This window comes from Piliocolobus tephrosceles, chromosome 12 (assembly GCF_002776525.5).
Source record: "Piliocolobus tephrosceles isolate RC106 chromosome 12, ASM277652v3, whole genome shotgun sequence".
In the NCBI taxonomy this organism is placed as follows: Eukaryota; Metazoa; Chordata; class Mammalia; order Primates; family Cercopithecidae; genus Piliocolobus; species Piliocolobus tephrosceles.
Genome location: NC_045445.1, coordinates 100911908 through 100938154, shown reverse-complemented (window position 1 = coordinate 100938154; position 26247 = coordinate 100911908). Strand labels below are relative to the sequence as shown.

The window sequence follows — 26247 nt, the reverse complement described above, 5'->3', positions numbered from 1 at the left end:
AAGTTAATTCCTTTCTTATTAAAGTTTTTCTAGATATTAGAAAAAAGAAAAGATGTCTATTTTAATAGGCTAGTGTTAGGCTGCGCGCGGTGGCTCACGCCTGTAATCTCAGCACTTTGGGAGGCTGAGGCAGGTGGATCACCTGAGGTCAGGAGTTAGAGACCAACCTGGCCAACATGGTGAAACCCCATCTCCACTAAAAATACACAAAATTAGCTGGGCGTGGTGGTGGGCGTCTGTAATTCCAGCTACTCAGGAGGCTGAGGCAGGAGAATCGCTTGGAAGCAGTGGAAGTTGCAGTGAGCTGAGATCGTGCCACTGCACTCTAGCCTGGGCGACAGAGTGAGACTCTGTCTCAAAAAAAAAAAACAAAAGCCATATCCTCGGTGAAGCTGCAAAGGAAGAGGCACTCTCATACATTGCTGGAGGCCATGCAAAATAGTACAACCCTCTCTTCCACCCTCCCTCTCCCTCTCCTTTGTCTATTTTCCTGGTGGTGGTGATGGTGTGTGTGGTGGGGGGGGTGGGGGTGTCTCACTTTGTTGCCCAGGCTGGTCTTGAACTCCTGGGCTCAAGCAATCATCCTGCCTCGGCCTGCCAAAGTGATGGGATTATAGGCGTGAGCTACCGCGCCCGGCCAAGACTCCATTTATTAAAAGGCTGAAGAATTTTGCCGGGTGCGGCGGCTCCCGCCTGTGATCCCAGCACTTTGGGAGGCCGAGCAGGCCAGGCCGTATGGCCTGAGCTCAGGAGTTGGAGTCCAGTCTGGCCGACATGGAGAAATCCCGTCTCTACTATGGTAATATATGTAAACATGGAAAAGGTAACAGTAAAATTTTCTGTGTTATAGGACCGTTGACCGAAATGTAATGCAGCACATGATTGTATATACATAATTTATAGTACTGTGTGTAGTCACAGATATCTATTATAATACGGATTTGTATGTGAAACTATAATTTCACTTATTGTTATGTTTATGGTCTGTGTCTCTTGCTAGAATGTCAGCTCCATGAGCTCAAGGAAGAATTTCCAGCACCTGGCCCATGTCAAATGAACTATTTTGGCCACCTGAGTCTCGGTCTCCCCATCTGTAGGATGGGTGTGTCTTTCCATGTGGAGGCACCCACACATTTCGTTTCTTTTTCCCACCCTACAGAGCACGGCTCCGGCATTCCATAGCCCAGCGTCCCATATTCTGGACGCTGATGCCCACCACGTGCACCAGGCACTGGCCAGACAGGACTACCACCCCCAGCATGCCGCGCGCATTTGGGCCGTACCACAACCTGTAGGGGCATCTGGGTCTGAAATGGGCACCAGCGACGGGAGCAGGGACCGACGCCCCTCTAGCAGAACATCTGTGGTACATCCCAGACCCGGGGCTCTCCAAGGCCCCGCGCTTCCGAGCTCCGCGCAAACTCTGGCTTCTCTTGTACGACGGAGGTGGTTTGCTCTTCCGTTGCCCCGTGGCTTCAGCTCATCTTTGGCAGGAAGGCGAGGCTTCCGCCCGGCACAGGGGGTGAGCTGGAGCACCGTGCCCCCAGCCTCTGGACAGCATTTGGAGGAGGGTGCTTCCCTAATCCCAACTTCGGGGATCCCCTCATGGGCATATTTGTAGCCTCCAGGCCCGGGGTGATATTTAGGGGACGTCTGCTTTTGAGGAGACCCTTGGGGGTGCCGTTTGGAGACTCTGGGGTGGGATTTGGGAGTCTGTTTTGGGGAGCACTCCTCGGAGACAGGGTTTGAGGGGTTTTGGGGAGATTCTTAGGGTCCGTGTATGGGCACCCTTGTCCGTGGAGCAGGATTTGGGTTATTCTTCAAGGGGAGAAGCAAAGTTTGAGGTTACTAAAGTCAAGGCGGGACTGGGGGAGGGCTTGTTTCCGGACGGAGTCCTGGTGACAGGGAGAACAATCGGAACCGACTTGGCATAATGGAGGTGTCAGGCCTTTGTGACCCCTGGCTTTGTGATGAGGTCCTCCCCGCGCCTGGAGGCTCAGGACTGCGAGACTGGACACGTCGGGGGCCCAGATGTTTCTAGGGAGAGGAGCCTCCCAGCTCAGGCTGGGGAAGGGACGCCGGAGCCCGGCTCTTCCTGAGCCTACGCGGCGCCACCCGGCCTTCGTTTGGTGGCGGCTTTATTCATTATTCATCAGGAGGTGGGGCTGTGGTAGGAGGCAGTTTTTTTGCCTCTTTCGCACCTGGTCCGCAGAAGGGAAGGTATCGGCTTGTGAGTTATTCACGAGGGGCGGATCAGCGTGCTGAAGGGGCGTTCTGAAGTCTGCCGCGCAAACGTGAGTTCATTGATGATTCGCAAAAGTTAAGTAGCACTCTGAGTTTTCAGTGCTTTTCTAGGGGTTCCGTGCTTAATTCATGAGGAGCGTGGCTTTTGCAGCTTTATCTGCATGATCCGCGGTTAGCTTTCCCTTACAGGTACCAGAGTTAAAACCTGGCGTCTAGGCCGGGCGCGGTGGCTCAAGCCTGTAATCCCAGCACTTTGGGAGGCCGGGACGGGCGGATCACGAGGTCAGGAGATCGAGACCATCCTGGCTAACACGGTGAAACCCCGTCTCTACTAAAAATACAAAAAATTAGCCGGGCGAGGTGGCCGGCGACTGTGGTCCCAGCTACTCGGGAGGCTGAGGCAGGAGAATGGCGTGAACCCGGGAGGCGGAGGTTGCAGTGAGCTGAGATCCAGCCACTGCACTCCAACCTGGGCGACAGAGCAAGACTCCGTCTCAAAAAAAAAACAAAAAAACAAAACAAAAAAAAACCCTGGCGTCTAGCGAAGGGATGAGGCCTCCTACATTGTTCATTTCTTAGGGCCTGGTAATCTCAGATAATCAGCCGGGGGCTCTGGATTCAAATCCCATCGATCCTTTCCAGTTGTGTGATCTTTGGCAAATCGTTTTGTAAGCCTGAGTAATGGGTAGGAGGATAATCATGAGATTAGCTTACACTCGTTTAGCTACTTAGCGCATTTAATCTTCACGACAATCCTGGGAGGTAGGTTATTATTACCCCCATTTTATAGATCAGGAAACTGGGGCACAGGAAGGCTAAGTAATTTGCCTAAGGTCACACAATCAGTGAGTGGCTGGGCCGGGATTCAAATTGGGGTCTAGTTCCGCAATCTGTAGTCTTAACCAGATGCCATAATGTCTCCCCTCCCCACTCCCCCGCGCCGCCGTTTAATAGTACTACTACTAACATAACACTTAATATGTGCCGGGCATTAGTCTAAGCCCTTTCCACTTATTTCTTCATTTAAACTCCATCGCAAGGTAAGTTGCTGTTGTTATTCCTATTTTATGGATGGGGAAGCAGTGGCCCAAGTTGGGGGTTTCTCTTGTGGCTGAGTATTCATAACTAATTTTATATTAATGTAAATATATATTTACATATCTTAACATATTACCTTTATATTAATATACAATGCTTTAAAAATTTAACAGTGCCTTGTGCCAGCAACGTTCTAAGACTCATCCCATAATTTATATTCTCTGATTTTCTTTTTTTTTTTTGAGACGGAGTTTCACTCTTGTCACCCAAGCTGGAGTGCAATGGCACGATCTCGGCTGACTGCAACCTCTGCTTCCCGAGTTCAAGGGATTCTCCTGTCTCGGCCTCCCCAGTAGCTGGGATTACAGGCGCCCGCCACCACGCCCAGCTAATTTTTGTGTTTTTAGTAGAGAAAGGGTTTCACCATCTTGGCCAGACTGGTCTCGAATTCCTGACCTCAGGTGATCCACTCGCCTCGGCCTCCCAAAGTGCTGAGATTACAGTCGTGATCTGATTTTCATAATAACACATCTCTGTGAGGTGGATGGGCTCTGTTACTATCATCATTTTACAGTTGTGAAAACTGAGGCACCTGCCAAAGACATGTAATGAGTTTGGGTTTGATTGGACCAAGGCAGCCCTTGTTCCTGAGGCGGGGAGAATGGAGGGAGGTGTGGGGAGGGGAGGCGGGGGCAGAGAGAACACTTCCCCTGGGTTTTCTGGTGGCACTGCAGTGACATCTTTCATTATTCATGAACAGGAAGGCGTGCTCACTTTGCCTTGGCTATAGCATCGTAATCCCTATTTGCTGGGTAGGGCAGTCTTGGGTGTTTCTTTGCCTTATGCATAATTCATAAATTGGGTGGAACCTTTCTTGACCTCTCTTGAGTTTCCAGGTTGAGCTACTGCAGCAGCATAATTCATTATTCAGAACCTGGGAGAGTGTGTTTTCTCTGCAGTAGCCCCATTTCCCCGCTTATAGTGTATTAGGTGCAGCAATAGGTGGGCGTGCCCCTTTTATTCCAACCCACTGGGTCTCATGCATTATTCATGAGTAAATTGTGGCCTGGGTCTCCTTGGATTCCGGGCCCCTGCAAGATCATCATTATTCATGAATGGAGGTGTGTGACTTCCATGTTTTAACATCTGCTTTCTGGTTGCTGGTTGTTAGTCTACCAACCACTCAACTTTATGCATAACTTATAATCAGGAAGCGTGACCTTAATGGTTTTTCTTCGCTTTCATGACAGCCTGGCTGCAACCATTCATTATTCACATTCCATGAGGCGTGGCCTCTGTTTTACCTGTTTTCGTTGTTACTGCCACAATGCCCACCAGGTGGTACTGTTCCACTTCTAACCGAATGAATCGCAACCGGACCGGGAACTTTATGTATGATTCATAAGTAGGCGCGGCCCGCTTGCATCCGGGTTTCTGGAGGTGGGGCCCAAGGTTTTGTTCCGGCCCCAGGCTCAGTGGCCGCCATCTTGTGTCGGCGGCTCGGTTGAAGGAGGTGGCAGGGACAACCACAGCCACAGCGGCCGGGGGAGGAGAAGGCGGCAGCGGCGATTCTAGGCGGCCCAGGCGGCGGGGAGGAGGAGAAGGAGGAGGGTGGCGGCCGGGCTTGGCTTCGGCTCCTTGAGGAGTTGGCGGCGGCGCGACCCGGGGAACCGGCATTGGTAAAAAACGTCCTTTCACTGCGCCTCGCCCGGGGCAGGGGTTTCGGGGAGGCACTGGAAGGGCCTGAGCCACGCTGCTGTCGGGGCGGGCCGCGGTGACTCGGGCGCCAGGAATCAGCGGAGTAGGGAGGGGGAGCAGAGCCTGGGGCGGGGCCGACTTTCCCCTGCCAGGACCACCCCGGATCCCTCTAGTTCCAAAATCTGACCTTGGAGTCGGACCCCCACGATGTGCTTTTAGAGACTCACGCCCAACATCTCTAGTCTGGGACCTGACTCCGTCCCGAACCTTGCATCTCAGATCAGAACTCTCCCCAGTCTCCAATAGAGATTTACAGGGATCAGCATTGCTGATCAGAGCTTCTCACCATTGAATGTCATTAAAGACTTGCCCCAGAATCTCCTTTGAGACGCCTCCTAGCCTCTCAGTATTTGCCATCAAGGCTTCCAAGGCAGGCTAGACCTGGAAGGGGTCCATAGGCTCTTTATCTCTGTAAGAGAGTCCTCTTTGGCATTTTCCTTCAGACCCCCCATCCCACACACATGTTAGCCACGCTCAGAGCTTCCAGGGGTACTAGACCCTGTGAAAGGCCATTTGGGCCTGGCCTTTGTGTCGGGGAACCCTCTTCGCCGCACCTCAGGTCTCCTAACCCCACCCTGGCCCTAGCGTCTTTCATCAGAGAGTCTGCCCAGTATTTCTACTCAGAGACCCCTCTTAGCATCTGCCTTGAGAGACTTCAATTCCTAGACTCCATCCTTTGACACTTTCTCTACTTTTACGGAATTTCTCGCTTTTCATACTCGCAGTATTCAGAGACTACTGAGAGGCCTCAGCATCTTCCCCATCAGACACCTTGAACCCCCAGAACCTCCCAGTGCACCAGATGCCAGGGAGGAACTGTTTGGATACATAATCCTCCATCAAAGAGCCCCTGCGGGCATCTGCTCTTGCAGTCCCGGTTGGCTTCTAGCCCCTTCCATCAGAGACTCGCCTCCCCTACCCCACCCTAGACCCAGCCTCTGCCTTCAAAAGACAACCCGGGTTCTAGCTGCTTTTTTCAAAGATCCCTTATCCTCACATCAGGCCTCAGAATCTGCCCTCAGATACTTTCAAGGTCCCTAATGTCTGCAGTCAGGGGTTTTCAGCTTCTGCTTTCAGACTCCTTGGACCCCAGGATCATTGTCAGATGTCCCTTCCACCCACAGGCCCTCTTGTTTTCTTTTTTCTTTCTCTTTTTCTTTTCTTTTTTTTTTTTTTTTTTTTTTTGAGACGGAGTTGTTTCACTGTGTCGTCCAGGCTGGAGTGCAGTGGCGCCATCTCAGTTCACTGCAACCTCCACCTCCCTGGTTCAAGCGATTCTCCTGCCTCAGCCTCCTGAGTGGCTGGGATTACAGGCATGCGCCACCACGCCTGGCTAAATTTTTGTATTTTTAGTAGAGATGGGGTTTCACCATATTGCCCAGGCTGGTCTCGAACTCCTGACCTCAGGTGATCCACCGCCTCGGCCTCCAGAAGTGCTGGGATTACAGGCGTGAGTCACTGTGCCCGGCCATGGCCCTCTTGTTTTCTACCGCAGTAGAAAACCCTCTTCTTAGCATCTGCCTTCAGCGCCTCCATGGGGTCCTACATAATTGGTCAGAGAAACCCAACCCCATTTGGGGACCTAGCCAGTGTTTGCTTACTAACCTTTTTAAGGCCTGAACTGTCTGGGCCCAGCTTCCCTTTTCCACCCCCTCAGAGCAGCTGTGATACCTAGCATGTCCTGTCAGAGATTGACACAGGGCCTTTGTGTTCCATTAGAAACCTCTCCCAGCTCTTCACCATCCACCCTCACAGCCTCCTGGGACTCTGTAGTAGGAATGTCAGATACAGCTCTCCTCTTGCATGTCCCTATCTATTATTTTTGGTTGAAGATTTCTCTCTGCTACCAGCATCTGTCTCCAGAGACCTCCAGAGCCTCAACATCCTCCTGATGGAGACTACCCCTCCCCCCAGACCCCAACGTCTTCCTGCTGCCTCCTCAGACTCTAGAATCCCCCACCCATTCCCTTTGCAGCTTCCATGGGGCCCAGCAACTGTCCTCCTACCTCTTTGCAGCCTCTGGGGGCCTCCACTGCAATTTTTCAGCCTTTCTCCAAAAGATCCTTTTCCAGAGATCTGAAATTTGAGTCTTTTCCTAATACCCTAGCCTAGTCCCTTCCCTCCCAGGACTTCTAACATCTCCTTTCCCATTTGCCTCAGAGCTTCCTTGCTCTTAGACACCCACTTCCTGATTTTCCTCTCACGTTCCCATGGACTTCTCAGTTAACCCCTCCCGGAAAGCTTGACATGCTCCAGCCCCCCTTCTCTATGCCCTAGCTTCTCCATCCTGCTAACCTGCCTCCTCTCACACCTCCAAGACTCCTCCCTCAAACCCTCTGGTTTGAGAATAGAGAATGCTTACGCTTGAAAATCTTCAGTTTGGAGACTCAGGTATGTTTAGAAACTAAGCCGCAGCTCAGCTTTGCCAAACAGTTCACAGTATGTATGTTATAGTGGGGGCCTGAGCAAATGTTGAGGGAGGAAGGGTATAGATTGTTTTTCTGCTGGGGGTGGGGGATCTTTAGCTCCTCTCCAGAGCTTCTGTCCCAGACTCCTGCTTGCCTTGAGACAGGGCTGTTCCAAACCTTTGCAGTCGAAATCCAGTTGAACAATCATCTGAAACTTCTTAGAACCTTGCTGCCTGCACTAGGGATCCAGAGGGGAAATGTCTAGAAGTTCAAGTGCTCTCTGGACCTGGATCATCTCTAATTTACGGAGTGAGGAAATGGCGTGTCCCAAACAAACTGACCAATGACAAGGCAAGGAGATAACTAAGTAATGGAGGCCACTACAGGTGCCCAGGGAGGAACTCACATCCTCAGGTCAGTGAGTTCTGACCACAGACCTTGGCTTCTTTAACCCTGCCAGCAGCCCCTTGAAGACAGTTTCGTTTGTCCCAGCTTTTGGAGAAAATGAGGCTCAGAGGAAATGAGATCTCTACCCCAGGTCAGTCAGAGAGTCAGTAAATGGAAAATATGGTTCACCTTTGTCTCTACTAACTCACCAAGTCTCTTGCTACCCAGGTTGGCTCTTAGCATTCCAAGCAATTCACCTGGCTATCTCAGGGGTTCCAACCAGCCTCCTGCCTCCCCTCATCTCCCATTTCTTAGTCCTCTGGACTGGGCCCTGAGCCCAGGGGCGTTTGGCAAACAGTCCCCCACCAGCTGCATGCCTCTGGGCGAGTGAATGGGGTTCTCTGAGCCTTTGTTTTCTCATTTGTGATTTGGGCATAGGGTTATCTGGGTCATGGGGATTGTTAAGATTAGACAAAGCCCTTTCCTCTTTGATTGACACGCAGTATGCTCTTGGTAGATAGTAGGGAGCTCCTGTCATTGTGGTTGGTGCTGGTGACAGGTGCCAAGATGGAATCTTAGGTACATTGGGATACTTAGCGTCATAAAAGTCTTAGTGTAGGAGGACTTGTGTGAACAGAAGACTCAGTGCCTAGAGGAGCACTGGGAGTGAGGGGAAGTGACGCTGGGTCCTCCCATCTCCAACATCTGGACCCAGTCACCCGCACCACCAGATTTCACTTCCACAGCAGGCTGTATTGTTCTGTCTCTGGGACCTAGCAGTTGACCCTGGGCGAGTTACTTCACCGCGTGAGCTCACGTTTTCTCATTTGTCCAGCAAGGACGCTAAACTCTGCCTTGCTGGGTCAGGGTTGTGGAGGAGATGAAACGTGATAACACGAGGAAGCAGCTTGGGCTCCAGAGTCAGCAGATCCTGATCTAGTCCCAGTTCGGCTACTGTGTGGGAACCTTGGTCACCGAACATCACTGAGTGAATTTTTTTCCTTCACTTTAAAGTTGGGGGGTATTATTGATAGCAGTCCAAACCCCCCAGGAGTGCCCTGAGGACACAGTGAGACAAGGCTTAGAGAAGTGCTTACTATGGCATCTGGCACGGGGAGGACTCCTAATAAGTCTCATACTCATTTATCATTGTGGTTAACCTGTTTAAAGGAGTCCACATGCAGATGAGGCTTGGGATGTGTTTGTTTTCTCCCTTTCTGCAACCTCTTTTATCGGTCCGTGTCGGTTTTCCCCTCCCAAAGCTGGGGGCAGGGTTGGGCTTTATAAAACTTCCCTCCGTGAGCCCCTCTGGGGACTGGGTTCTCAGCAAGTTACTGCTCCTGCCATCATGCCACCCTGATGGATGTCCAAGCCTCACTTCCCTCCTGCACTCCCCCCTCCCGCCGCCATCCCAGGGATTAAGGGAGAGGAGAATGGCTGCTTGTTACTGCCTACCTACTCTGTGCCAGGTTCTGTGCTCTGTGTTATTTATCATCTCGATAACCCCATGGGGAAGGTAAGTGGTATTATCACCCCTGTTTCACAGGTGAGAAAACTGAGGCCCACGGTGGTTAATTATTACTGTTAGTGGCAGGCTCAAGATTTGAAACCAGGTCTGTCCTGAATCCACATCCTTCCCCTGACCGCTACACAAGTACATTCTTGTCATTCCTTTCACTCCAGGATTGGAGTCTCTCCCTCATTGTCCTGTGTTGAGAAGAAGCAAATGGCTTAGTGGTCAGCAGTGTGGATTTGCAAATCAGACCACCTGGGTTCAGATCTTAGCTCTGACCACTGTGTTACCCTGGGCAAGTCCTCACCTTTCTGTGCCTGTCCCCTTTTTGCTGTAAAATTGGGGTACTAATACTTGTCTTCCCTTCCCCCACAGTTGCTACTAACAAACAGAAAAACGGTACCCATGTGCCCCAGGGTCACCTCTGTCCTTCTTTTTTTCCTCCAGATGTCCAGCTCGCCGCTGTCCAAGAAACGTCGCGTGTCCGGGCCTGATCCAAAGCCGGGTTCTAACTGCTCCCCTGCCCAGTCCGTGTTGTCCGAAGTGCCCTCGGTACCAACCAACGTGAGTGTCCTCTCCCTGGAGACTGGCAGACAAAGTGGTGGGTGGGAAAGTCTTCTGTATCACTGTCTGTCTATCCATGCTCCACTCCTGTGTGTCTCCCTGAACTTGTTCTTTCCCTCTATCCCTAGGGAATGGCCAAGAACGGCAGTGAAGCAGACATAGACGAGGGCCTTTACTCCCGGCAGCTGTAAGTGGGTCCAAGGCTGGGCCGAGGGGTGTGGAATGGGACATTGAGAGGATAGGGTTGGGTGGGGCAGGCCCTGACCTAGAGTACCCCCTAACCTGGCAGGTATGTGTTGGGCCATGAGGCAATGAAGCGGCTCCAGACATCCAGTGTCCTGGTATCAGGCCTGCGGGGCCTGGGCGTGGAGATCGCTAAGAACATCATCCTTGGTGGGGTCAAGGCTGTCACCCTACATGACCAGGGCACTGCCCAGTGGGCTGATCTTTCCTCCCAGGTACCTCTCCCTAGCACCCTTCCCCCTTTCCCCCTTCCTGAGGCACCACCGTTCCCGGTGCCTCAGCCATTTCACCTTTTTCCCTACTGCACACCCTTACAGTTCTACCTGCGGGAGGAGGACATTGGTAAAAACCGGGCCAAGGTATCACAGCCCCACCTCGCTGAGCTCAACAGCTATGTGCCTGTCACTGCCTACACTGGACCCCTCGTTGAGGACTTCCTTCGTGATTTCCAGGTATCTTGGGGGTACCACCCAGCCTTCTGCCCAGTTCTCTCAAAGCCCATCTCTGGTTTGTTCAGTGGTGTTCAATATTGATTTAATGGGTCGGCCTGAATCCTAGGTTTTGTGCTGGGGGACTAGAGTATGCAGGCAGCAGTTAGCCCCTGGCCCTGCCTTTTCTGTTCTGTTCTGTTCTGTTCTTTTTTTGAGACGGAGTCTTGCTCTGTCGCCCAGGCTAGAATGCAGTGGCACGATCTCGGCTCACTGTAAGCTACGCCTCCTGGGTTCACGCCATTCTCCTGCCTCAGCCTCCTGAGTAGCTGGGACTACAGGCGCCCGCCACCACACCTGGCTGATTTTTTTTTTTCTTTTTTTTTGTATTCTTAGTAGAGACGGGGTTTCACCATGTTAGCCAAGGTGGTCTCGATCTCCTGACATTGTGATCCGCCTGCCTCGGCCTGCCAAAGTGCTGGGATTACAGGTGTGAGCCACCGCGCCCGGCCTGGCCCTGCCTTTTCAAGTGGGGAAGATGTGTACAGACAGTCCGGCATAGTGGTTGTGGGCACAGACTGTGGAGGGAGCCATACTGCCTTGCTGCGGGCCTCCAGCCTTGGTAGTGTGACTTCAAGCAGCTTGCTTCATCTCCTGTACCTTAGTTTTCCTGTTTGTAGTCAGTGCGTGGTAGCAGCACTGCTACCACTTTTTGTGAGGGCTAAACACGTGGAATTGCAGCTGGCACGTAAGAACTGGATGGGTGTTTGTTAATTAAAAAGTCCAGGCCAGAAAGAGGTGCTCTGGAAGCTGAGAGTCGGCCCTGGGGTATCCCAGGTTGCCAGGGCACTGCAGCTAAACCCGGATGGAGGAGTAGGAGCTCACCCTGGTGGGGAAGGATGGACATTCAGGCAGAGAGGAAAATCCCAAAGATATGCGGAGCAGTTATTGTCTTGGGAATTGGAAGCAGGTGGGTGTGGTAGGAGTGAGCTCAGACTTTGGCTGGAGACAGTTTTACTCCAGTGTCTCACAGGGCATGGCAGGCAGACAGCAGCGGGTGTTTGTCAAATAAATGAGTCAGCTCTTCTCCAAACTCCGTCCTCCCAGCTACCTCTTCACCTTTCCTGGTATAGTCCAGGAGTTCATTTTTGACCTCCACAGAGTCTGATGCACAGTAGGTGCTGTGTGTTTGTGAAAGAGGCTGACCCAGCAAAGTCTGGATGTGTCTGCCTTGAGGACTGCCTGAGTCCTTCACATCAGCCCTCCACCATTTTCTCCCCTTCACCCCAATGCTGGGCCTGAGCCTCCATCTCTCCACAGGTGGTGGTGCTCACCAACACCCCCCTGGAGGACCAGCTGCGAGTGGGTGAGTTCTGTCACAGCCGTGGCATCAAGCTGGTGGTGGCAGACACAAGGGGCCTGTTTGGGTGAGTGGCGGCCCACCCCCCTCCCTGTCCCCTTTCCTCCAACTCCTACCAGATCCAGGCCAAGACCTCTAGGCTCTCCCTGCCCTCGTCCCTCCTCAGCTACCCAGATTTTGGGTTCTTTGTGTTCATCTCTCCTCATGTGGCACGAGTACCATCTTACATCCCAGCAGTGATAGGCTGAGTTTGCTCAGCAAGTTTTCACTACATCTTGAGGGACCTGTGGGGCCTGTTTGTGCATGGGACATGGGCATCAGCCCTATTGCTTCCCTCTACAGGCAGCTCTTCTGTGACTTTGGAGAGGAAATGATCCTCACAGATTCCAATGGGGAGCAGCCGCTCAGTGCTATGGTTTCTATGGTTACCAAGGTAAGGAGACCAGCCCTAGGGTTCCTGGCGGGCAGGTGGGCTGTGGTAGTCCTTCCTGTCTGCTCTTGGTACCCTGGGCGTATTTCTGAGACTCACTCTTCCTTTAACCAGGATAACCCTGGTGTGGTTACCTGCCTGGATGAGGCCCGACACGGGTTTGAAAGTGGGGACTTTGTCTCCTTTTCAGAAGTACAGGGCATGGTTGAACTCAACGGAAATCAGCCCATGGAGATCAAAGTCCTGGGTGAGCTGGGCCCATGGGGGAAGCAGAGGGGAGCTAGGAGATATGTTCCTGGGTTCTGGCTGGGGAGGTGAAGGGAGGAGACATGGCCCTTGGTTCAGACTGGGGAGACACATCCTATTGTTTAAGATGAACTACAGACAGAATCCCGTGGGGTCCAATAAGAGCTGGTGGGCATGGGGGAGAGGTGTTGTGTTCGAGCTATTCCTGGGAGAATGTGTCCCTGATATCTGAGCTGAGGGGGAAAAGGTCTCTGGTGTTTGAACAGGGCAGATCAGAGGATCTACTTGTGTGTGAGCTGATTTGGATGGGAAGCAGATAAGGTCTTCCCGTGTAGACTTGGAGCCAGGGACACAGGGTCTCACGGGGTCTGAGCTGAGTCTGGGGCACAGGAGAGATGGTTTCTGATGTCCATGTGGACCCTGGAGCAGAGGGGAGATGGCGTCTGATGTCTGAGCTGAGTCAGGGCAGGAGGTTCCTTATCTTGCAGGGATTGTGGGTTTTAGGGAGAATGGGTAGACTGATAGCTCTCTTCCTGCCCTCTGTAGGTCCTTATACCTTTAGCATCTGTGACACCTCCAACTTCTCCGACTATATCCGTGGAGGCATCGTCAGTCAGGTCAAAGTACCTAAGAAGATTAGCTTTGTGAGTGTGTCAGTGGGAACAGTGGGCTATGTGGGATAGTTCTAGGCATTCCCGAGTTCTCCATTCCTCTCTTCTGGTTCTGATGACCTCCCCCTTCCCCCGCCACAGAAATCCTTGGTGGCCTCACTGGCAGAACCTGACTTTGTGATGACGGACTTCGCCAAGTTTTCTCACCCTGCCCAGCTGCACATAGGCTTCCAGGCCCTGCACCGGTTCTGTGCTCAGCATGGCCGGCCACCTCGGCCCCGCAATGAGGTGGGTGGGTGGGCGAGCCAGCCAGTGCAGACATGCCTGGCACTGAAGGCCCACCATGCTTCTGCCTGTCCACACTCCCTGCCCTCATTGTGGCCTGACAGATCTTCTTTGGTTCTTTCTGGCCCACCAGGAGGATGCAGCAGAACTGGTAGCCTTAGCACAGGCTGTGAATGCTCGAGCCCTGCCAGCAGTGCAGCAAGAGAACCTGGACGAGGACCTCATCCGGAAGTTGGCATATGTTGCTGCTGGGGATCTGGCACCCATAAACGCCTTCATTGGGGGCCTGGCTGCCCAGGAAGTCATGAAAGTCAGCATGGGTTGGGAGAGGCAGGATTGGGGTGGGCCAGGTGCCTTCCTGACTCCATCACTTGCTCTCTGTGTCAGGCCCCTGTTAACCACTGACCACCCCCTCTCTCCCTTCCCTTCTCCAGGCCTGCTCCGGGAAGTTCATGCCCATCATGCAGTGGCTATACTTTGATGCCCTTGAGTGTCTCCCTGAGGACAAAGAGGCCCTCACGGAGGACAAGTGCCTCCCAGTATGTGGGTGGGACCTGTGGGGAGGGCATCATTGGGGGCATTTCTGGGGAGGCCTCTCTCTGACCCTCCTCCCTTTGCATTCCTTAGCGCCAGAACCGTTATGATGGGCAAGTGGCTGTGTTTGGCTCAGACCTGCAAGAGAAGCTGGGCAAGCAGAAGTATTTCCTGGTGAGTGGTCCCCTTGGATGCCTGCTCCCCTCACCTTGGCCTCTGACCATCTGCCCTGGGGCTTCCTTCAGCATTTCAATGCAACCTGTGGGGCATTCCCTTTGCCATTCTCCTTATCTTGAAGGGAAGCCCAGTGCATCCCTCGTTTCCCGCTCTGGTGCCTCCTTCCTCACATGACTGCGTGTCATTTCTTAGAGTCCTGGAACCTGAAGATGTGGTGTTAGCCCCTCTTCCCATCTCAGGGGAGTGAGGGGTGATGGGTAGCCTCACACTAACCTGCATCACCCTGACCAGCCTCTGCCTGTCTTCTTGGTTGCCTCTTAGGTGGGTGCGGGGGCCATTGGCTGTGAGCTGCTCAAGAACTTTGCCATGATTGGGCTGGGCTGCAGGGAGGGTGGAGAAATCATCGTTACAGACATGGACACCATTGAGAAGTCAAATCTGAATCGACAGTTTCTTTTCCGGCCCTGGGATGTCACGGTGAGTAGGGTAGGAGGTGGGGCTTTGTCATCTCACTTTCCTCCTTCTTCTTTCTTTTTTTTTTTTTTTTCTTGAGACAGAGTTTCGCTCTTGTTGCCCAGGCTGGAGTGCAGTGGCGTGATCTCTGGCCCACCGCAACCTCTGCCTCCTGGGTTCAAGCAATTCTCCTGCCTCAGCCTCCTGAGTAGCTGGGATTACAGGCATGCGCCATCATGCCCGGCTAATTTTGCTCTTTAAGTAGAGACAGGGTCTCTCCATGTTGGTCAGGCTGGTCTTGAATTCCCGACCTCAGGTGATCCGCCTGCTTCAGCCTCCCAAAGTGCTGGGATTACAGGCGTGAGCCACCTCACCTCGCCCCTCCTTTTTCTTGTTCCCATTCTTTCTGTCAGAAATCTTTCCACCTCGGCCAGAAGCCTTTCCCAGCTTCTGTGTCTTAATTATGTTGGTTTTTTTTTTTTTTTTTTTTTTTTTTTTTGCCTTGACCTCTTAGTGCTGGTTGGGACGGTGTGTCTGGGGTCCTCAAAACCACTCTCAAGCTCAATTCACCAAGAGAACTCATGGGACTTAGCATGTAGTCGTGCTTGTGGCTACAATTTATTACAGCAAAAGGAAACAGACCAAAATCAGCAAAGAGAAAAGGCTGGTGGGGTGAAGTCTGGGGAAGCCAGGTGCAAGTTTCTAGGAGTCTTCTCCCTGCGGGAGTTAAACAAGGCGGCCTTTATTTCCCCAGTAGCAACAGTAACTACAGAAATAACAGCAACAAAGTGTAACAAGATGTGAAATGTTGCCAACCAGGGAAGCTTGTTAGACTCAGCACTATCCTGAAATGTTGCCAATCAGGGAAGCTTGTTAGACTCAGCACCATCTCTTTTACTTAGGGCTGGTCATGTGGGCGCCCCCTTCCTGGCACATACCAAAATTTCCAGACTCCCAGAAGGAAAGGTGTTTAGCATAAACTGTATTGTTTGTAAGAACAGTTTAGGCACAGTGAACCACTGATATCAGGTAGGGAGTGGTGGGATTCTTCCCGAATTCCAAGTTCCCAGACTCCAGCCAAGGGTGGACCTCGGAAGCAGGCCTTTCCAAGGGTTGCAGTTTCAGTTTCCTAGGCTTACACTTCTCTGTCCATATGGAAACTGGGTTGGTTATGCAGGGATCTCTGAGAAGCCTTCTGTAGGGAACAGTGTCATTTTTGCTTACCCAGGATTTATTCCCCCTTTCATTCATTTCATTTATTCACCAAATAGTTACTGAGGTACTGTTTTAGGTATTGGGGATATACCAAGGAATAAAACAAGATTCCTGAAGGGGGAGGGGAACGGACAGCAAACAATAGACACAATACGATCGTGAGGTATATAGTTAATGTTGGTGATGAGTGCTCCTCAAAGAAAACAACAAAAACCAGACAAGGGAAGTCAGGGTGTCAGGGAGAATGGTTTGTAGTATTGATGACAGTGGTTAAGGAAGGCCTGAGTTTTGCAGAGACCTCAAGGATATGAGGGACTAGAGTGCCCTCTGCTGCGGAAGAGCCCACACAAAGATCCTGAGGTGGGAGGGTCAGGGAGCCAACTCATTTTACGGTAAGTGGAGGTGGGATCCAGGGGAGGATTCTGAGCAGAGGAGGGACGTGGCCCACCTTGGGCTTTGAAAGGATCCTGCTTGTCTGTGTGCTAGCATCCTGGTGCTGGTTGGGGGAGTCTACATCAATCCTGGGTGCTGTTACCTGAAAAAATAGTAGGTGTTAGATGAAAGAACAGATGTCTGGCCCATTGTCTCCAGTCTGTTCCTGTCCACAGCTTCCCTTTCCACTGATCCCCTGCCACATGCGTCATCATCCTGGCCATGTGGCATTGTCACAGACCGTCTCTCCTGCTAGCCTCCTAACTCAGGGCCTGGGTCTTCCCCAGCATTAAGTAAATCCATCTCAGGCAGGCAACCCTTTATAGATGTTTGGGCCAGGTGTGGTGGCTCACGCCTGTAATCCCAGCTCTTCGTGGGGCCGAGGTCTTTGAGCTCAGGAGTTTAAGACCAGCCTGGGCAGCATGACAAAACCCTGTCTCTACCAAAAATACAAAAATTAGCCACGCACGGTGGTGCACACCTGTGGTCCCAGCTACTTGGGAGGCTGAAGTGGGAGGATGGCTGGAGCCTGGAAAGTTGAGGCTGCAGTGAGCTGTGATCATGCCACTGCACTCCAGCCTGTGTGATGGAGAGAGACGCTGTCTCGCAAAAAAAAAAGGTATGTTTCTTGGGTGAATGCACAAATAAGTGAGCTCTGTTCCCCCGTCCCCACCCTGGAACTGCACTTTCTTAACCCTTTAGAAGTTAAAGTCTGACACGGCCGCCGCAGCTGTGCGCCAGATGAATCCACATATCCGGGTGACAAGCCACCAGAACCGTGTGGGTCCTGACACAGAGCGCATCTATGATGACGATTTTTTCCAAAACCTAGATGGCGTGGCCAATGCTCTGGACAACGTGGATGCCCGTGAGTTTGGAGGCGGGTGAGGTGGTCAAGGGCAAAGTTGTGTGTGTTTCTGTGTGTATATACCAAGAGGGGTGTCTGTCTTCCTGTCCTCTCCTAATGTTCCTTTCCCGGCTGTCGCTTTGTCCTCCCCACAGGCATGTACATGGACCGCCGCTGCGTCTACTACCGGAAGCCACTGCTGGAGTCAGGCACACTGGGCACCAAAGGCAACGTGCAGGTGGTGATCCCCTTCCTGACAGAGTCGTACAGTTCCAGCCAGGACCCACCTGAGAAGTCTATCCCCATCTGTACCCTGAAGAACTTCCCTAATGCCATCGAGCACACCCTGCAGGTGATAAGCTGTGGGAGAAGGGAAAGAGGCTGGGCATCTGGCCAGGCCGCTGCCTCTCTGCCCCCAGGCCCTTGCCTTGCCTTCAGATGTTGCGTGCCTAAGTGTAAGATGTACCTTTTCTCCAAACCTCCCTCCCTCTCTTCCCACCAGGCAGCCTAGGTTTCCAGAATGACTCATTCTTTTTTCACTTTTACTTTGAATTTTTTTTCAACACATAGACAAATATTAAGAATATTATGATGAATACTCAAATACCATTCCTCACCTAAATTTAACAATTCTTAATGTTTTGCCACATTTTCTTCTTAGATATATATATATAGATTTTTCTTCTTTGTGCTTAAATGTGTCACAGACATTACAGCCTTTACTCCCTACTATTTCAGTGCCTCTGCCGAGTGAGGATATGTTGCTATAGAACAGGGTTTCTTAGCTTCAGCACTACTGACATTTGGGGCTGGTTATTTCTTTGTCATGGGAGAGGGGATGCCCTGTGCGCTGTAGGATGTTTCTCAGCATTCCTGACTTCTTATGTCAATAGCACTCCCCTCCATCATGACCTCTAAACTGTCTCCAGACATTGCCAGATGTCCCCAGGGGTGCCACGTCACTCCCAATTGAGAACTACTTCTGTCTAACAGAAACATCACTTTTCATGCTCAACAAAATTAACAGTCATTCTTACCATCTCTTCCAGTTATTTATTTGTCTTTAATAGTCCATATTCAGGTTCTCCCCAGCTGTTACTTAAAATGAGTTTAACAGCTGGTTTGTCAGGATGATTCTGTGTGTATGGTGCATGTACCTACAGAACAGTGCACATATTATCTAGCTCAGGGGTGTCCAATCATTTGGCTTCCCTGGGCCATATTGGAAGAATTATCTCGGGTCACACATAAAATATACTAACATTAACGATAGCTGATAAGCTGAAAAAATAAAAGAAAAAAAGATCCGTGCATAAATCTCATAATGTCTTAAGAAAATTTACAAATTTGTGTTGGGCAGTATTCAAAGTCATCCTGGGCCGCATATGGGCCACAGGTTAGACAAGCTTGATCTAGCTGAAGTTTTACAAAGTGAACACACAAGTGACTACCACCTAGGCCAAGAAACAGAACCTAGGGATTACCATTGTGCTGTCAGAATAATTCTTAGTGCAGTGTTTGAGGCCAAACCATTTAGAATAGTAGGAGTATGAGGGTGGGAACAAAATAGGGAAGGGAAAAAAAAAAAACCAGTTCCATCTGTCACTTTCTCCCTTCTGACACTGCAGTTCCAGAGTGGGTATGTTTGTATTTGTGCACCCACCACAGTCTTACTAGGTCATGTGTGACCTCTCTGTGCCTCAGATTCCTGTTCTGTAAAATGGGAATGACAGTAGCATCTACCTCACAGGACAGTTGTGAACCACTTGGCATTTACCGTGTGCCTGGCACTGTTTTAACCAAGCTTTAAATATATACGTATATTTGCTCATTTCTTCCTAGCAACCCCATAAAGTAGGTATCACTGTTGTAACATGTGTTTTAGAGATGAGGCACAGAGGTAAAGATGTTATCCTGTGTGCCTGAAATCACCAAACTAGGTAATACATGGCATAGCTGGAATCTGAACATGAATTTCTCACATCTGTACACCCCAAACCACCTCGCTAATGACTGCGAACTGTCCTAGGAACTCTCAGAGGCCAGAACCTCTGTCTTGTTTGCTATTTTATTTTTTGAGACAGGGTCTCATTCTGGCACTCAGGCTGAGGTGCATTGGCACAATCATAGCTCACTGCAACCTTCAGCTCCTGGGAAGTGTGTGTGCGCGCACGCATGCCTGTTACGTTGACCAGGCTGGTTGCAAACTCCTGGGCTCAAGTGATCCACCTACCTCAGCCTCCGAAAGTGCTGGGATTACATGTGTGAGCCGCTGTATCCAGCCTCTGTCTTGTTTTCTGCCGAGTCCTCAGGGCCTGGATAGGGATCATTTTTGGTTTGGTCTGAGTTTTTTCTTTTTTTAAAAATTGTGGTAAGATACACTTAGTTGAAGTTTTTCTTTTTTATGGAGGCATAACATATCTAGAATAAGGTACACAGTTTTTTGTTTTGTTTTGTTTGTTTGTTTTTTGAGGTGGAGTTTTGCTCACGTTGCCCAGGTTGGAGTGCAGTGGCGCAGTCTCGGCTCACTGCAACCTCTGCCTCCCAGGTTCAAGCGATTCTCCTGCCTCAGCCTCCCAAGTAGCTGGAATTAACAGGCATCTGCCACCACACCCGGCTAATTTTTGTATTTTTAGTAGAGACAGGGTTTCACCATGTTGGTCAGGCTGGTCTTGAACTCTTGACTCAGGTGATCCACCCGCCTCAGCCTCCCAAAGTACTGGGATTACAGGCGTGAGCCACCTCGCCCGGCCTGGTACGCAGGTCTTAATACATTTTTAGGCTGGGCTCGGCGGCTCACACCTATAATCTCAGCACTCAGGAAGCCAAGGAGTGAGGTTTGTTTGAGGCCAGGAGTTCAAGACCAGCCTGGGCAACATAGCAAGACCTTGTCTCTACAACAGATCTAAAAAATGAGCCGGGTGTGGTGGCATGTGCCTGTGGTCCCAGCTACTCGGGAGGCTGAGGTGGGAGGATTGTTTCAACCTGGGAGGTCAAGGCTGCTGTGAGCTGTGGTTGCGCCGCTGCACTCTAGCTTGGGTGACAGAGTGAGACTTTGTCTCAAACAACAAAACAAAACAGTTTTCCATATACACAGCACTATTGTAACCACTGCCCAAATCAAGTTCATTGGTTTTTCTTTTTTTTTTCTTTTTTTTTTTTTTTGAGACGGAGTCTTGCTCTGTCCGCCAGGCTGGGGTGGCATGGCATGATCTCGGCTCCCTGCAACCTCCGCCTCTCGGGTTCAAGTGATTCCTCTGCCTCAACCTCCCGAGTAGCTGGGATTACAGGCGTCTGCCACCATGCCCGGCTAATTTTTGTATTTTTAGTAGAGATGGGGTTTCATCATGTTGGTCAGATTGGTCTCGAACCCTTGACCTCAGGTGATCCACCCGCCTTAGCCTCCCAAAGTGCTGGGATTACAGGTGTGAGCTACTGCGCCTGGCCTGGTTTTTCAATTGAGGTGGGGAAATGGGGAAGGCTGGGGAGCTTCCCTACTTCCAGAGTAGCTGTGAGCCTTGTACTTGGTTTATTCACTGATGGTCCTTCTAATAATGCCTGCGGAAACCCATTTTGTCAACTGTGGCCACATGTAATCTGTTTGTTATGTCTGCAGTGGGCTCGGGATGAGTTTGAAGGCCTCTTCAAGCAGCCAGCAGAAAATGTCAACCAGTACCTCACGTGAGTAACTCCATTGCCCTCTCGCCCTATCCTTGTCCACCAGCCAAGGCATCCCGCCCGCTTTCCTCATCACAGTAACACTTGGCACCAGGCACACTTTTCACATGAATGAGTGGCTGCTTGGGCCTCGTATTGTTTGGGGTCGGGACTAGTTTTCCATGGAGAAAATAAGATTGCTCTGGAGCCCACTCCTGAGGCTGACGTGTAATCCTGTCCTCTGTCCTCTTCGATTCCTGATAGAGACCCCAAGTTTGTGGAGCGAACACTGCGGCTGGCAGGCACCCAGCCCTTGGAGGTGCTGGAGGCTGTGCAGCGCAGCCTGGTGCTGCAGCGACCACAGACCTGGGCTGACTGCGTGACCTGGGCCTGCCACCACTGGCACACCCAGTACTCAAACAACATCCGGCAGCTGCTGCACAACTTCCCTCCTGACCAGGTAATGCCCAGTTGTTGGGTCCATTTGGCAGAATGTATTTCCCTGAAATGGGAGCCCGCAGTGTGGGTCCTCCCACTGCGGAGTCCAGCTGTGGCAGGTGCCCTGAGGCATGGGGATCTGAGAAGAGTGATTGACCCTAACCTGCCTTTTCCTCACCCTAGTTCCTTTGAGCAAAGAGGCTTAGTTGCTGTTTACCCTGACTGTGGTGTGGGCTGTGTCATACCTGATTCCCAGTCAGGGCTGTAGGGGTTATGGGGGAGAAATTCTGGAGTTAAGTGCACAGGAATCAATACGGGTTCGGGTTCAAATCCAAACTCTACTTGAACAAATCACGTAACTTCTTTCTGTACCTCAGTTTCCTCGTCTGTGAAGTAGAAATAATAGTGATCTACGTCATGGGGGGTTTGGGGAGGATTAACTGGTATTTATTAATATGAAGTTAGTACAGTGCCTGGTAATCCATGAGTTTGTTAAATGATGGGCTGTCTAGCACAAAATGACTACCCAGGGATTGGTAGTTGTTCTCTCAGCCAGATCTGTGGTTCAACCTGTGGGACCCTACAGTTGGGGTATTTTGTGATTGGCTCCAGTCCCCATCGAGTGCCCAACCCGAGATAGTGAGTTGGGGGCACCTCTGGCGCCTAGGTGAAGTGCCAAGATTGTCATAGAGGCCTTCACTCTCAGGTCCTGTTCTCAAAAATCTCTCCATCCCTTAGCTCACAAGCTCAGGAGCCCCTTTCTGGTCTGGGCCCAAACGCTGTCCACACCCGCTCACCTTTGATGTCAACAACGTAAGTCTCCTCTCTAGGGTCTTCTGGGGTCAGGTGGAGGGTGAGTAGGTGGGAAGGAGGTGGTGGCTCCCCACTTGAGGGCTGATGTGCTCACCCTTCCCTGCCCTGCCTTCTCCTAGCCCCTGCATCTGGACTATGTGATGGCTGCTGCCAACCTGTTTGCCCAGACCTACGGGCTGACAGGCTCTCAGGACCGAGCTGCTGTGGCCACATTCCTGCAGTCTGTGCAGGTCCCCGAATTCACCCCCAAGTCTGGCGTCAAGATCCATGTTTCTGACCAGGAGCTGCAGAGCGCCAATGCCTCTGTTGGTGAGGGTGTTCAGCCAGTTGGCCAGTAGTCACCCCCAAATGTCCCCGGCCTAGTCCAGCCTCCCCACCAGTCCTCTACCCCTGGCTCTGCTCTGCTCTGTGACCCCACACCTTCCTTTGAGCTTCCCTTTGACATGAAGAGGGTAGTTTGGGGCAAATTGTCTCCCTCCCTCCTCCTCCTCCACTCTCTGGCCCTCAGGAGAACTTGCTGTTTTACTCTTGCTCTGTGTATTTCCCTTAGTTTTGTTCTTTCTTCTTGATCTGTTCATCTAAGACGTATGATCTCTACCAGTGGTCTCTCTCCCATGATACCTTCCTGCCTTGTCTCCTTCCAGATCTGCCCCCATCTGTACATCTATCCCCATGTTTCTCTGTGCATCTTCACCCTCCGTAGTTTGGGGCTGTGGTTTACTGACACCCCCGCCCCACCCCATCTACATATTTTTTCACCACCCCTCCCTTCTGTATATAATGCTTCTGTAGCTCTGTAACGCCCCCTACATTTACCTTCCTTATATCTCATCCCTCTTCCTCTCCATAGATCTCCTCCCATTTCCCCTTCCATGGTCCCCATCTTCCTTCTGAAATATCTACTCCTTCATATTCCTCTATGTATGTCTTCCAGTCTTTCCTTCCGTATCTCTCATCACCTTCATATATTTCTCCTCCCACCTGTCTCACCCTCTGTTATCCCCCCACTCTCCCGTTTTATATCTTCTCCATCTCCCCCCATATCTTTTCTCTATGTCCACATCTGTACATTCCCCCCAACTTCCCCTCCATATATCTTTTTTACTCCCCTTTTCCTCCCTGTATCCTGTGTTCCCCCCATCTCGCTCTACATCATTCTTCCCAAGATCTTTACGTTTCCCATCTTGATCTCTCCATCTCCACTTTCTCCTAACACTTTCATTTCCATTCCTTAGTGTCTCTAGAGAGATTGTTCTTGATAGCCTCAGCTCTTTCTCTGTGTTTTTCAGGTTTGTATTCTGTTCTCTACCTCTCCTCCTTGCCCCTTTTCTCTCCCAGGATGTCTCTCCTTTCCAAATCCTTTTTCTACCTGAATACCTTTTGCCCCACCCTGGGCTCCCATTTCCACCTCAGACCTTAGCCTGGGATCTAAAGGGCTGACAATGTCCCTCTCTTCGTGCAGATGACAGTCGTCTAGAGGAGCTCAAAGCTACTCTGCCCAGCCCAAACAGGCTCCCTGGATTCAAGATGTACCCCATTGACTTTGAGAAGGTACAGGGTGGGGGCCCAGGACAGGGAAGGGAGGATGGGCAAAGCATAGACAGGCTGGAGAAAAACAGGAGGAGGATCTGGAGACAGCCCTGGGCCTTTGTGGGGATCAGATCGTGGGCCTGCCACATGGCTCTGAATGAGTAAGTGTTCCCAGCCATCCCTTTGTGATCTGGAGAGTCCAGCAGGCAGTTGCAGTCGATGCACATTTTCTTTATCTGATCCTCTCCCCACTGCCTTCACACCCTCCCCACTCATAACAGGATGATGACAGCAACTTTCATATGGATTTTATTGTGGCTGCATCCAACCTCCGGGCTGAAAACTATGACATTCCTCCTGCAGACCGGCACAAGGTGAGGGGAATGTCGACCTGATGTTCCACCCTCCTCCAGGTTTGAGTTACCCACACTCAGCCCCTCTGTAGACCCTAAGGCTCTTGTACTTAACTACCACCTTTTGTCCCTTCCTGTCTCTCAGAGCAAGCTGATTGCAGGGAAGATCATCCCAGCCATTGCCACGACCACAGCAGCCGTGGTTGGCCTTGTGTGTCTGGAGCTGTACAAGGTTGTGCAGGGGCACCGACAGCTTGACTCCTACAAGAATGGTTTCCTCAACTTGGCCCTGCCTTTCTTCGGTTTCTCTGAACCCCTTGCTGCACCACGTCACCAGGTGGGGGCCCGCATCAGAAGTGGGGTTTGGGTGGGGTATGTCTGTGTAGATTCTGGTTCTAATTCACATCATACCCTGTCACCAGATGAGGGTTTCTGTCTATGTGTAGCTACCCTTTTTATGCATCCTTTTTCGTTTATTCATTAATCAGATTGTTTGAGAACATGTGAAAAGATGGGATATTTGAATTGTGTCCTGGGAGATTATTAGTATTATTAACTACACAATAATGGCAGCCAAAATTTATTGGATGCTTCCTACACTTAAGTGCTTTGCTTGCTTCATGCATGAATTCACTCAAATATTTATTGAGCACCTGTTGTGTGCAGGTACTCTTCTAAGTTACGTTCCTCAAGTAGATGATATAAATAACCTATTAAATGATCTTGGAATCAAAAAAGGATAAAAAGAGGCCGGGCGCGGCGGCTCACGCCTGTAATCCCAGCACTTTGGGAGGCCAGGGCACGTGGATCACCTGAGGTCAGGAGTTCGAGACCAGCCTGGTCAACATGATGAAACCCTGTCTCTACTGAAAATACAAAAAATTAGCTGAGCATGGTCGTGGGCACCTGTAATCCCAGCTACTCGGGAAGCTGAGGCAGGAGAATGACTTAAACCTGGGAGGCGGAGGTTGCAGTGAGCCGAGATCGTGCCACTGCACTCCAGCCTGGGCAACAAGAGCAAGACTCCATCTCAAAAAGATAAAGAGGACTTGAGAATACCAGGGGGCGAGGGGATGTGTTTGAGATTTTGTGTGGGATGGTCAGAAAAGGCCTTGCTGAAAAGCTGACACTTGAGATCAGACTTGGAGGATGAGGGGGCAAACCGTGCAGGCTTAGTGGTGACTGGGGACACATTCCAGGCAGAGGGACCAGTTCTTGAAAGGGTACCAAGATAGGGGTGTGCCTGGCAAGTTGGAGGAATTCAAAGTCCACAGAGTGAGTGTGAGATTGAGGAGAGTAGGAGATGAGAAGAAAACAGAATTTCAGTGCTTGGGGTGAGATGGGAGCCACAAGAGGATTCCGAACAAAAGAGGATTGTGATCTGACTGAACACGTCTCCATGGGGGTGAGGGGGATGGCGACCGATGGGGGCTGGACCCTCTGGGATGGTCTCCATCTTACACTCCCCTCTTTGTCCTGCAGTACTATAACCAAGAGTGGACATTGTGGGATCGCTTTGAGGTACAAGGGCTGCAGCCTAATGGTGACGAGATGACCCTCAAACAGTTCCTCGACTACTTTAAGGTAAGGCCCCTCCCTCTCTCTCACCCCACCTTGAGGGGCGAGGTGTGCAAGGTGACTTGCTGGCCTGTCCACCCCCATGACCCTGCTGTTCCCCCTACCTCTCCAGACAGAGCACAAATTAGAGATCACCATGCTGTCTCAGGGCGTGTCCATGCTCTATTCCTTCTTCATGCCAGCTGCCAAGCTCAAGGAACGGTTGGATCAGCCGTGAGTTGGCCACTGGCCCGGCTGGGGGAGGCCCTGTATGGGTTGGGGAACCTCAATATCCAGCTGTCCCACTCCAGTTCACTGCCCCCCACCTACCTGCCCGTCCTCTCTTGCTTTCTGCCCTCCTGACCCTATGCTCCCATCCCCCTGTCCCCAGGATGACAGAGATTGTGAGCCGTGTGTCGAAGCGAAAACTGGGCCGCCACGTGCGGGCGCTGGTGCTTGAGCTGTGCTGTAACGACGAGAGTGGCGAGGATGTCGAGGTTCCCTATGTCCGATACACCATCCGCTGACCCCCGTCTGCTCCTCTAGGCCGGCCCCTGTCCATCCCTCTCCACACCCCTTCCAGCCCAGGGTTCCCATTTGGCTTCTGGCAGTGGCCCAGCTAGCCAAGTCTGGTGTTCCCTCATCGTCCCCCTACCTGAACCCCTCTTGCCACTGCCTTCTACCTTGTTTGAAACCTGAATCCTAATAAAGAATTAATAACTCCCA

General features: G+C 51.3%; 1 protein-coding gene across 8 annotated transcripts; it reads left to right on the top strand.

Moving 5' to 3' along the window:
- The first annotated feature begins 1276 nt into the window (after nucleotides 1-1276).
- On the top strand, nucleotides 1277-26247 carry UBA1 (ubiquitin like modifier activating enzyme 1). 8 transcript variants are annotated; one of them, XM_023202747.2, is made up of 27 exons: nucleotides 4444-4961; nucleotides 7912-7986; nucleotides 9796-9912; nucleotides 10041-10099; nucleotides 10202-10370; nucleotides 10473-10607; nucleotides 11904-12010; nucleotides 12286-12376; nucleotides 12488-12620; nucleotides 13166-13263; nucleotides 13372-13518; nucleotides 13649-13825; nucleotides 13950-14054; nucleotides 14143-14223; nucleotides 14548-14703; nucleotides 17029-17194; nucleotides 17329-17525; nucleotides 20790-20854; nucleotides 21095-21290; nucleotides 22007-22081; nucleotides 22201-22390; nucleotides 23544-23632; nucleotides 23893-23985; nucleotides 24110-24301; nucleotides 25447-25548; nucleotides 25655-25755; nucleotides 25913-26247. In XM_023202747.2, exons 2-27 carry the CDS (start codon nucleotides 7969-7971, stop codon nucleotides 26046-26048), a joined length of 3195 nt encoding a protein of 1064 aa, XP_023058515.1. In that variant the 5' UTR covers nucleotides 4444-4961; nucleotides 7912-7968; the 3' UTR covers nucleotides 26049-26247. The 8 variants fall into 8 exon arrangements, with proteins under 8 accessions (XP_023058509.1, XP_023058517.1, XP_023058515.1 ...); XM_023202746.2 differs by having other exon boundaries at nucleotides 7909-7986; XM_023202745.2 differs by lacking the exon at nucleotides 4444-4961 and adding an exon at nucleotides 6337-7799.

What these genes read in the sequence shown, in the direction of transcription:
- UBA1 (XM_023202741.1), top strand. Translation starts at nt 1,313, where the DNA reads ATGGGCACCAGCGACGGGAGCAGGGACCGACGCCCCTCTAGCAGAACA. An exon ending in GGCCTTTACTCCCGGCAGCT is followed by an intron (nt 10,100 to 10,201) that starts GTAAGTGGGTCC and finishes CTAACCTGGCAG; the next exon opens with GTATGTGTTGGGCCATGAGG. An exon ending in ACTTCCTTCGTGATTTCCAG is followed by an intron (nt 10,608 to 11,903) that starts GTATCTTGGGGG and finishes ATCTCTCCACAG; the next exon opens with GTGGTGGTGCTCACCAACAC.